This window comes from Anoplopoma fimbria, chromosome 1 (genome assembly GCF_027596085.1).
Source record: "Anoplopoma fimbria isolate UVic2021 breed Golden Eagle Sablefish chromosome 1, Afim_UVic_2022, whole genome shotgun sequence".
NCBI lineage: Eukaryota > Metazoa > Chordata > Actinopteri > Perciformes > Anoplopomatidae > Anoplopoma > Anoplopoma fimbria.
In genome coordinates this window covers 784,977-797,446 of record NC_072449.1, presented here as the reverse complement: position 1 = coordinate 797,446, position 12,470 = coordinate 784,977, and the positions used below count along the sequence as shown (strand labels likewise).

The 12,470-nt window shown below is 38.4% G+C and overlaps 1 protein-coding gene across 1 annotated transcript; it reads left to right on the top strand.

The window, feature by feature from the left end:
• Window positions 1-3,578: 3,578 nt before the first annotated feature.
• LOC129091263 (olfactory receptor 11A1-like) lies at window positions 3,579-4,511 on the top strand. The gene has a single exon (XM_054598817.1). It carries the CDS (start codon window positions 3,579-3,581, stop codon window positions 4,509-4,511), a length of 933 nt encoding a protein of 310 aa, XP_054454792.1.
• The last annotated feature ends 7,959 nt before the right edge of the window (window positions 4,512-12,470 follow it).

The window sequence follows — 12,470 nt, the reverse complement described above, 5'->3', positions numbered from 1 at the left end:
TGCAGCTCATCAAAAACATCTTTGCTAAACACATTTCACGTATTTCTATCGCTCTTTTCATACATCTTTGGGAAAAATGCATTTCATAACAGCATGATAAGAAAATGTGCCTTAATTTGAAAGGTTCCTCCAATACTAATATATTTAATCAAAGGGTAGCTTGTGAATTCACAGCAGTCGTGCAGCTGAATTTTATTTTTCATACTTTTCACATTAAAAATCCACAAATGCATTCTCAATTTCTGGGAAACACTGAAACCTGCTGGGTGTCCCTGACATAAGAGGTCTACATTTTAGCAAAGACAAGACTTTTACATATGATGCGGATTTTGGACATATTTAGACCATACAGCAAAGGGTTGAAAACTGGTTGGCATGTAAGCCAGTATATTTATAGCAAAATTAACCACAATGAGCAAAAGATTGGAACAAACTATGAACATATGTAAAGACATAATAACCATAAAAAACAAGTATTTCAAAACTCCTGTGTCAAAGTAGGCACTTAGTGTCAAATATGAAAACTCAGTGGAGTTTATCATTATCTTCTTTTGCTTCATAAAGCGGTTGTAACACTGTTCATAGGACAGACTAATTCCAATAATTGTTACATTTTTTTTGTAAAACTTAATACACTCTCCACTTGTTATGGACTATGTGCAGCTAAAATAATAAACACACTTATTGTATTCAGACATCAATCATCAAGAAAAACAGTTTAAACAATTTTCCTAATTGCAACATTCTGTCTATATAACACTCACATAGTACAGAGTATCGTAACATGTATCTGTTGACCTGCTGTAGTACCCCTGACAAAAACCACATCTCAGTTAAACTGTCACAACATGTAGACTGGATGAGCAAACTCCCATGCCCCCTCCAACAGACCTACAAGGGTAAAGAGCTGGTCCACTGTTCCGCGGCTAGGACAGAATCTGCATTGCTTCTCCTGAATCCTAGGTTCGACAATCGGCCGGAGCCTCCTTTCCAGCACCCTGGAGTAGACTTTACCAGGAAGGCTGAGCAGTGTGATACCCCTATAATTGAAGCACACTCTCTTGTCCCCCTTTTTGGGAGGGAACCACCACTCCGGTCTGCCACTCCACAGGCACTGTACCCGACTTCCACACGACACTGAGGAGACATGGCAGCCAAGACAGCCCAACAACGTCCAGACACATTAGCATCTCCGGTCGAATGTCATCCACTCCTGGTGCCTTGCCACTGAAGAGCTTTTTAACCACCTCAACGACCTCCGCCAGGCATATGGACGAGTCTTCCCCTGAGTCTTCAGACTCTGCCTCTTCCACAAAGGACGTGTTGGTCAGGTTCAGGGGTTCCTCAAAGTGTTCTTTCCACCGCTCGACAATATCCCCAGTCCGGGTGTGCAGTTCTCCCCCCCTGCTGAGCACAGCCTGAGACAAGCCCTGCTTCCCCTTTCTGAGTCATCTCATGGTTTGCAACTTCCTTGAGGCCAGTCGAAAGTCCTTCTCCATGGCCTCCCAAAACTCCTCCGACACCCGGGTTATTGCGTCAGCAACTGCCGTAGCTGCAGCCCTTCTGGCCAACCGGTACCTGCCTGGTGATTCAGGAGATCCCTGGGCCAGTCTCAGGACGCCTTCTGACCACAGCTCCTAGCAGCAGCTTCCACAATGGAGGATCCGTTGTTACCCATATGAGTGTTGAAGTTTCCCAGAAGAACTATGGAGTCCCCAGTTGGCGCCCTTTCCAGAACGCCACCCAAGGACTCCAAGAAGGCTGCATACTCCGAACTGCTGTTCAGTGCATAGAAACAAATGACAGTCAGAGACTTCCCCTCGCGATTTGCAGTCGCAGGGAGGCGACCCTCTCGTTCTCCGAGTAAAACTCCACAACAGCGCCTCTCACCCTGGGCAACTCTGGAAAAGGTCCAGCCCCTCTCCAGGAGTTTGGTTCTAGAACCAGTGCTATGCATGGAGGTGAGCCCAACTATATCTAATTGGTACCGCTCCACCTCCCGCACTAACTCTGGTTCCTTCCCCGCCAGAGAGGTGACATTCCGCGTCCCTAGAGCTAGTCTGCGATGCCGGGGGTCAGCACGCCCAGGTTCCTGCCCCTGCCTGCCGCCCGGCTCACATTGCACCCGGACCCCAATGCCTATCCCTGCGGGTTGTTGGCCCACAGGGCAGCGGCTCAATGTAGATTTTTCAGGCTGGTCTTGGCTGGGCCCTTGCACCAAGGCCCGGCCACCAGACACTCGCCCGCAAGCTCTCCTCCCAGGTGTGGCTCCAGGAGGGTGCCCCGGTTTCCCTTTTACGGGCGAGGTGGCAAAACTCAGCATTGTCCGTTTCATTTGAGGTCTGTAAAATCGCTCTTAGTCTGACCCCTCCCCTGAGACCACTTTGCCATGGAAGACCCTACCAGGAGCTATTGCCCCCGATAACACAGCTCTCAGGATCACTGGGGCACACAAACACCTCCACCACGATAAGGTTATCTATTAATTCAAATTGGGTTGCGTGCTAATTGAATCTAAAGTTCAATTATCTTACTTATATTAATGATGTCTTATCACAGAAGCTGAGTACTATCATACTTTTTATACAGATGTATGGGTTTACGATTTATAATTGAGTTATTATTAATCGTTAAATATTTAGACATTATTTCTTAAACTGCAAATAAAAATTTGTATATATTGATATTTGTTTCTCTGCACCGTTCTTGGTTCAGGTCCAGGTTGTCGGCCTTGGTTTAGGCTCCTGTTTACAGGATCTTCAGCTCTCACCTTCAAATAGATTTTGTATCCTGCATCTTCCTCTTGCATTGAATTTAATTGCTGTTTTTTTTACCATGCATGAATCATCTGTATTGTATCCATGTATAATTTTTACATGATAAAATTAATAAGAGATGTAATGGAAAAAAAGAACCAGTAACAATCAGGGTGTAGTCTGATAATTATGTTAGACTGTTGCTGTGGGCGACCCCGACTTGAAAAGGTTTAAAGATGGAGAATGGGTGTCTGATCTCAGTTTGGAGTGAGTCAGTGTGACTTTAACAGGTGAGCAGATCAATGTGAGGTCATCCAATGACTCAGTCTGTGTTTCTCTGACTTTAAAAAAGTAATGTAACCGTGCTGGATTTGTGATATTTGTTTTCATTCAGATTAATGTGGTTGGTGTTTATACACTGAGATGTGTTTATATAGTATTGATGATTTATTTCTCTGTTATGCATTTAAACCTGTTAAACTTTCACAAAGCTGTGAGAAAGTGTTTCATAATAACTGTAAAAACGAGGATGATGATAAACTCAACACAGGTTTCATATTTTACATTTAGTGCCTACTTTGACACCGGGATTTTTAAATACTTATATTTCCTCTAATTTTTACATGATGAAATTAATATGTAATTTAAAAAAAGGAACCAGTAACAATCAGGGTGTAGTCTGATAATTATGTTAGACTGTTGCTGCGGGCGACCCTGACTTGAAAAGGTTTAAAGATGGAGAATGGGTGTCTGATCTCAGTTTGGAGTGAGTCAGTGTGACATTTAGCAGTGTTATTGATTGTTTTAAGAATCAAAAGGAGAATGATGATAAACTTCACACAGGTTTCATATTTTACGTTGGGTGCCTACTTTGATACCAGGTTTTTTAAATACTTATATTTCCTGATTATTCTGGCTATTTATATTTTAATTATTTGTTCCAATGTTTTGCTCATTGTGGTTATTTGTATGAACAGAAGCTTACATGAACCTATGTACCTTTTTCTGTGCAGCCTGTTTGTAAATGAACTGTATGGAAGTACAGGGGTGTTTCCATTCCTTCTGGTTCAGATCCTCTCTGACGTTCACACTGTTTCTGCTCCACTTTGTTTCCTGCAGATCTTCTGTTTGTTCTCCTATGGAAGTGTAGAATTTTTAACCTTAGCCATCATGTCTTATGACAGATATCTTGCTATCTGTTATCCTCTACATTATAATAAGCATATGACTTCCAAAAAGGTTGCCATCCTCACTGTGTTTGTGTGGCTGTATAGTGGACTTCCCACTGCTGTCATGATTTCTTTAAGTTTCCCTTTACAGCTGTGTGGAAACATCATTAACAAAGTGTACTGTGACAACTACCCCATTGTTAAACTGGCCTGTTATGACACAACGGTCAATAATGTCTATGGACTCGTTTACTTGTTTACCGTATCCTTAGGTCTTATCATTTTAATTATTTACTCTTATATGAAGATTCTTAGAGTTTGTTTCTCTGGTTCTAAACAGACCAGACAGAAAGCTGTCAGTACCTGCACACCTCATCTCGCTTCCCTGCTCAACTTCTCCTTTGGGTGTTTCTTTGAAATAATTCAGAGCAGATTTAATATGAACGGTGTTCCTAACATGTTACGTATTTTTTTATCCTTATACTGGCTTACATGCCAACCGCTCTTTAACCCTTTACTGTACGGACTGAAAATGTCCAAAATACGCATCATATGTAAAAGTCTTGCTTTTGGTAAAAGAGTGTAGAATACTTCCTGTCTCATCTGTCATCTAACATTTATTTCATAGACGAGATGCTCTGATGATCGTGGTGTTATCGGTTATGATAACTGTGTAATGTGTGTATTAATGTGTGTATTAATATGTCCATGAAGAGTTAAAACTAAACAAATAAAGTTTATTTGAATCTTTCACCGCCTGTTTATTAGTCGCTTAACAGAATTCTCAAGGTTAATTCTTCTACTTTTACCTTAAGGTCGGTTTATCTTTTGGACGGTGTAGCTTGTTCATGAGGTTTTTTTATAATAATATGTGAGAAGGTTTATAGGATAATTTTTCTGTCGTTACCTCTTTTTGTGATTCATTTGTTGTCCCTGTGTAAGTACAGTACATTCCTGTTTAGTTTTTATCATTCATTTGACTTTTACTTGTTTGTTTTTTTATTATTTGTAAAAGGTTAAAGCCTTCTTTATAAAATAAGAACATGTGGTTATTATGCAGACACGGTAAATATTTGCTTGGATTACAACGAATTCTTGATTCAGAACCGATGTTACATGTTAGTGCAAAGAGTCCTTTCTTGTTGTAAAGAACTGCTGAATACTTTTTATCAAAACACTCACAGTTTAATTTTCAGTCCATATTCATGAGTCCAATGGGAGTGACCCCTGACCTCCTCTGTGGATCTGTGGTTTGAGTCTGCAGAATAACAGTTGGTGGACTCATCACAACACCACGCTGTTTGTGTCCGCCTCATGTTTAATCCACTTAAATTCATTTTTGATGACCTGATCAGCAGATTTTATTTTGTATTTTATATCAGCAGGTTTCTCGAAATGACGCAATATTTTGTTGGTGAAGGGGATGTGAACTGTGGTCAGACTTGTAGAGAGGTCAAGGTTCAACAAACCATCACACCTGCTGGTCAGATGGTCAAATACCTTTTACTGAAACCTTCTTTCATTTTTACTCAATGGTTGTATGTTTTTATTGGTTCTTTTTTTCGGCCAAACCCTGAAATTCAGTTGTATAAAGTTTACTAACATGCTTACTCAGCTTGGTTCCACTACGGGAACTTAAGGAACTGTAACCTGGGACTTTCCATGAGCTGAATCTTGTTAGAAACAAAAGACAGAATCCAGACGGCCATGAAACCCATAATGGTGACCAGCAGGGAGACGGAGGGAACCGCTCTGGATGGTCATGAGGTTCTGGAGGGTCATGAGGTTCTGGAGGGTCATGAGGTTCTGTTCAGCCTCCACAGGCCTCTTAGGAACATAAAGTCATTGAGCCTGGGTTAAGGAAAATATGAAAACTGTACAGATAACGGATGGGATGAACACAACTCAACCTCCAATCTGCTCTACTCAGTACCAGAGGAATCAAACCAGAGAGCTGATCCTGGACCAGGACCACCCCAGAACAACAGGGGGCTTAGAACTTTACTTTATAGAACACAATATGAACGTGGAGGATCTGGAGACGTACGGACACATTTTACAAAAGACGTCCTTTTGTTTGCTTTGAAATTAAAAATGAGCAAATTAACAGGAGATGACTTTTCATCTTTTATTTGGGATGTTTTGGTTTAACTACAACATCCAGGACCAACAAGTCAACCTGAATATATGAACCTTTGTCCTCTCCTCTAACAACACATAATGGGTCATATTTTACAGTTCTGAATGACAACTGACAGCAGCAGAAAGGAAATCAATTTTAAAGTTTGACAGCAACGATGTGATTGGCTTAAAGAAACCATGGCAGACTCTGGTTGGTTAACTATAAGTGAAACCCACAATCAGCTGATAGAGTAGTCACGAGGAGAGAGTAACTGAGATTATGAATGACAAAGAGCGTAAAGATAGTCTTCCTGACTGAATTTCCGCAAAGCTTCATATAAAGTAATTATTTATAACAATAATAATGATAGCCTTAGTATGCGTTTATTTCATTATTAGATTTGATTGGCTTCTGTCAGTGTGTACATTAACCGACTCACTGTTTTAACCCTCGAACTTGTTCTGGTATATGGTATTGAAATAGAAAATGTAATAGTCTTTCCAGGGAACCCTCTTTTATCGGACCATTACCAAATAACTTTGAATACTTTCTATAAAAGTGTACGATATTTGGCGAAAGTTTTACAATAGTTGTCTATCTAATAAGTTTAAAGAAGCTATTCCATCTTTATTCAATTCAATACCGTTTCTCAATATAACAGAAGACTCCGCAATGCTAGAGCAGCCTATTATTCAGCATTAATAGATTTAAATAAGAACAAGCCCAGGGTTCTCTTCAGCACTGTAGCCAGGCTGACAGAGAGTCACAGCTCTGTTGAGCCGTGTATTCCTATAAACCTCAGTAGTAGTGACTTCATGAACTTCTTTAATGATAAGATTCTAACTATTAGAGACTAAATTAATAATCTCCTGCCCTCAACCAGTACCGATTTATCCTCAAATACAGGAACCTTAGAAACAGCTGTAGAACCTGAAATATATTTAGATGGCTTTTCTCCCATCGACCTCAACAATTGACTTTAACTATTTCTAAGTCTAAACCTTCCAACTGTCTCTTAGACCCGATTCCGACTAGGCTGGTAGTTTTACCTTTAGTTAGCAATTATTTATTAGAAATGATCAATCTGTCTTCATTAACAGGCCATGTACCACAGACTTTCAAACTAGCTGTAATTAAACCTCTTCTTAAGAAACCTACTCTTGATCCAGAGGTGTTGGCTAACTATAGACTATATCTAACTATAGACTATATCTAACTATAGACCTATATCTAACTATAGACCTATATCTAACTATAGACTATATCTATATCTATATCTATAGACTATATCTAACTATAGACCTATATCTAACTATAGACCTATATCTAACTATAGACTATATCTAACTATAGACCTATATCTAACTATAGACCTATATCTAACTATAGACTATATCTAACTATAGACCTATATCTAACCATAGACCTATATCTAACTATAGACCTATATCTAACTATAGACCTATATCTAACTATAGACTATATCTAACTATAGACTATATCTAACTATAGATCTATATCTAACTATAGACTATATCTAACTATAGACTATATCTAACTATAGACTATATCTAACTATAGACTATATCTAACTATAGACCTATATCTAACTATAGACCTATATCTAACTATAGACTATATCTAACTATAGACTATATCTAACTATAGACTATATAGACTATATCTAACTATAGACTATATCTAACTATAGACTATATCTAACTATAGACCTATATCTAACTATAGACCTATATCTAACTATAGACCTATATCTAACTATAGACCTATATCTAACTATAGACCTATATCTAACTATAGACTATATCTAACTATAGACTATATCTAACTATAGACCTATATCTAACTATAGACCTATATCTAACTATAGACTATATCTAACTATAGACTATATCTAACTATAGACTATATCTAACTATAGACCTATATCTAACTATAGACCTATATCTAACTATAGACTATATCTAACTATAGACCTATATCTAACTATAGACCTATATCTAACTATAGACTATATCTAACTATAGACTATATCTAATATCTAATCTAACTATAGACTATATCTAACTATAGACTATATCTAACTATAGACCTATATCTAACTATAGACTATATCTAACTATAGACTATATCTAACTATAGACTATATCTAACTATAGACTATATCTAACTATAGACTATATCTAACTATAGACTATATCTAACTATAGACTATATCTAACTATAGACTATATATCTATATCTAACTATAGACTATATCTAACTATAGACTATATCTAACTATAGACTATATCTAACTATAGACTATATCTAACTATAGACTATATCTAACTATAGACCTATATCTAACTATAGACCTATATCTAACTATAGACCTATATCTAACTATAGACTATATCTAACTATAGACTATATCTAACTATAGACTATATCTAACTATAGACTATATCTAACTATAGACTATATCTAACTATAGACCTATATCTAACTATAGACTATATCTAACTATAGACTATATCTAACTATAGACTATATCTAACTATAGACTATATCTAACTATAGACTATATCTAACTATAGACCTATATCTAACTATAGACTATATCTAACTATAGACCTATATCTAACTATAGACCTATATCTAACTATAGACTATATCTAACTATAGACTATATCTAACTATAGACTATATCTAACTATAGACTATATCTAACTATAGACCTATATCTAACTATAGACTATATCTAACTATAGACTATATCTAACTATAGACCTATATCTAACTATAGACTATATCTAACTATAGACTATATCTAACTATAGACCTATATCTAACTATAGACTATATCTAACTATAGACTATATCTAACTATAGACTATATCTAACTATAGACTATATCTAACTATAGACCTATATCTAACTATAGACTATATCTAACTATAGACTATATCTAACTATAGACTATATCTAACTATAGACTATATCTAACTATAGACTATATCTAACTATATAGACTATATCTAACTATAGACTATATCTAACTATAGACTATATCTAACTATAGACCTATATCTAACTATAGACCTATATCTAACTATAGACCTATATCTAACTATAGACCTATATCTAACTATAGACCTATATCTAGACCTATATCTAACTATAGACCTATATCTAACTATAGACCTATATCTAACTATAGACCTATATCTAACTATAGACCTATATCTAACTATAGACCTATATCTAACTATAGACTATATCTAACTATAGACCTATGTCTAAATATAGACCTATATCTAACTTTAGACATATATCTAACTATAGACCTATATCTAACTATAGACTATATCTAACCTATATCTAACCTTCCCTTCCTCTCTAAGATCCTTGAGAAAGCAGTCGCAAATCAGCTGTGTGACTTTCTACATAACAATAGTTTATTTGAGGATTTTCAGTCAGGATTTAGAGTGCATCATAGCACAGAGACAGCCCTGGTGGAAAGTACTAATGACCTTCTAATTGCATCATCTCTTGTGGTACATTGTTCGGATTACCTTATTCAATTATTTACTCCATTTGCAGCTCATCAAAAACATATTTGCTTTTATTAAAAACACATTTCACGTATTTCTATCGCTCTTTTCATACATCTTTGGGAAAAATGCATTTCATAACAGCATGATAAGAAAATGTGCCTTAATTTGAAAGGTTCCTCCAATACTAATATATTTAATCAAAGGGTAGCTTGTGAATTCACAGCAGTCGTGCAGCTGAATTTTATTTTTCATACTTTTCACATTAAAAATCCACAAATGCATTCTCAATTTCTGGGAAACACTGAAACCTGCTGGGTGTCCCTGACATAAGAGGTCTACATTTTAGCAAAGACAAGACTTTTACATATGATGCGGATTTTGGACATATTTAGACCATACAGCAAAGGGTTGAAAACTGGTTGGCATGTAAGCCAGTATATTGATAGCAAAATTAACCACAATGAGCAAAAGATTGGAACAAACTATGAACATATGTAAAGACATAATAACCATAAAAAACAAGTATTTCAAAACTCCTGTGTCAAAGTAGGCACTTAGTGTAAAATATGAAAACTCAGTGGAGTTTATCATTATCTTCTTTTGCTTCATAAAGCGGTTGTAACACTGTTCATAGGACAGACTAATTCCAATAATTGTTACATTTTTTTTGTAAAACTTAATACACTCTCCACTTGTTATGGACTATGTGCAGCTAAAATAATAAACACACTTATTGTATTCAGACATCAATCATCAAGAAAAACAGTTGAAACAATTTTCCTAATTGCAACATTCTGTCATTTAAAGTCTGTATAACACTCACATAGTACAGAGTATCCTAACATGTATCTGTTGACCTGCTGTAGTCAGAGTCCCTCCTAACTGAGCTCAAACTCTGCTTCTACTTCTTTTAACATTTTCAACTCAGAGAATGCCCACAGGGGCGGACTGACCTCATTCCTCTAACCGATGTCAGAAAAGTTTGGATTTATTTTCATACTTTATATTGGTAAAAATAGTAACTAAAGGTAAGTAATCCTATAATCGTTTGTATAATATGTCAAAATTGATTTCTTTTACCATGCATATATCCATTTCTGCACGCCATACAAAAATTATGAATGACTGACCTACGACAGGGGTCACACGCGACAAAATATCTGGTATTTGTCTACAATGCCCTGGCTCACATCTTTGAACAGTTCACACATAGCACTGGAGCGCCAGAATGCAAGCACCGAGCTGACACTCATTTGCCTCTGATTAGTGGCTTTTGCCCGGGAGTTTCAAAAACTGTCGGCGAGCAGAAAATCAGGGCTAAAGTTGTGTAGTGTGAAAGAGGCATAAGGCTAAAAGCAGCTTCTAATTAGTTGAATGAGGAGATGAATGTTTCTTTCAGTCCTGTAGCGAACATCGACAGAAAGATGCTGAAATTGAAATGTGATAATAACAACAATGACACAATCTGAACTAATGAAATTCGTCCAGAGACTGCTCTCAGGAACCTATAGCTCACTTAATGGTTGAACTCTCAATTTACCATGTGTCTGGAAAGATTCAGATTTGGGGTCAATTTTGACCGACCCAATTAATAAACTATAAGACCTTTGGTAAGACTGACCCTACAAGGTTTTATGACCTTGGGGGGCAGTTCTGTCCATCGGCTCGACCCACTCTATCAACTGCTAAACTGTGCATAAATCTTTTGAACTTGAATACAAATTGAATATAAAACCATTAATGGACGGGTTTCATTGATAGGTCCCTGTACACCATGACAAGAACTCTGTAGCAGCCCTGAAATTGTGATTGAATTGATTTCTATCAAATATAAAACATTTTCTCGATCCATCCACCTTCCTCCGCTTATCCGGGGCCGGGTCGCGGGGGCAGCAAGCTCCCCAGCAACACATTCCAGCTCCTCCTGGAGAACCCTGAGGCGTTCCCAGGCCAGACGAGACACCGGCGACTCTTACCAGTTGGACATGCCTGGAAAACCTCTAAATGGAGGCGTCCTAGGGGCATCCTGATCAGATGCCCGAACCACCTCAGCTGGCCCCTTTCGACGCGAAGGAGGAGCGGCTGTACTCCGAGCTCCGTCCGGATGTCTGAGCTCCTCACCCTCTCTCTAAGGCTGAGCTCCTCACCCTCTCTCTAAGGCTGAGCCCAGCCAGCCTACAAAGGAAGCTCATTTCGGCCGTTTGTATCCGCAATCTCATTCTTTCGGTCACTACCCAAAGCTCATGACCATAGTTGAGGGTTGGAAAGTAGATGGACTGGTAAATTGAGAGCTTTGCCTTACGGCTCAGCTCCTTCTTCACCACAACGGTCCGGTACAACGCCCGCATCACTGCGGACGCTGCACCGAACCACCTGTCCATCTCCCGTTCCATTTTACCCTCACTCGTGAATAAGATCCCAAGATACTTGAACTCCCTCACTTGGGGCAGTGACTCACTCCCAACCCAGAGGGTGCAATCCACCGTTTTCCGGAAGAGAACCATGGCCTCAGACTTGGAGGTACTGACTCTCATCCCGACCGCTTCACACTCGGTTGTGAACCGCCCCAATGCGTGCTGAAGGTCACGTTCTGAAGGAGCCAACAGAACCACATCATCTGCAAAAAGCAGGGATGCGATTCTGAGGTCCCCAAACCGAAAACTCTCCTCCCCCCGGCTGCGCCTTGAAATCCTGTCCATGAAAATCTCAAACAGGATTGGTGATAAGGGGCAGCCCTGGCGGAGGCCAACACGCACTGGGAACAAGCTCGACTTTGTGCCGAGTATCCGGACACAGCTCTCACTTTGGTCATACAAGGACCGAATGGCTCATAGCAACGAACCAGGTACCCCATATTCCGGCATTC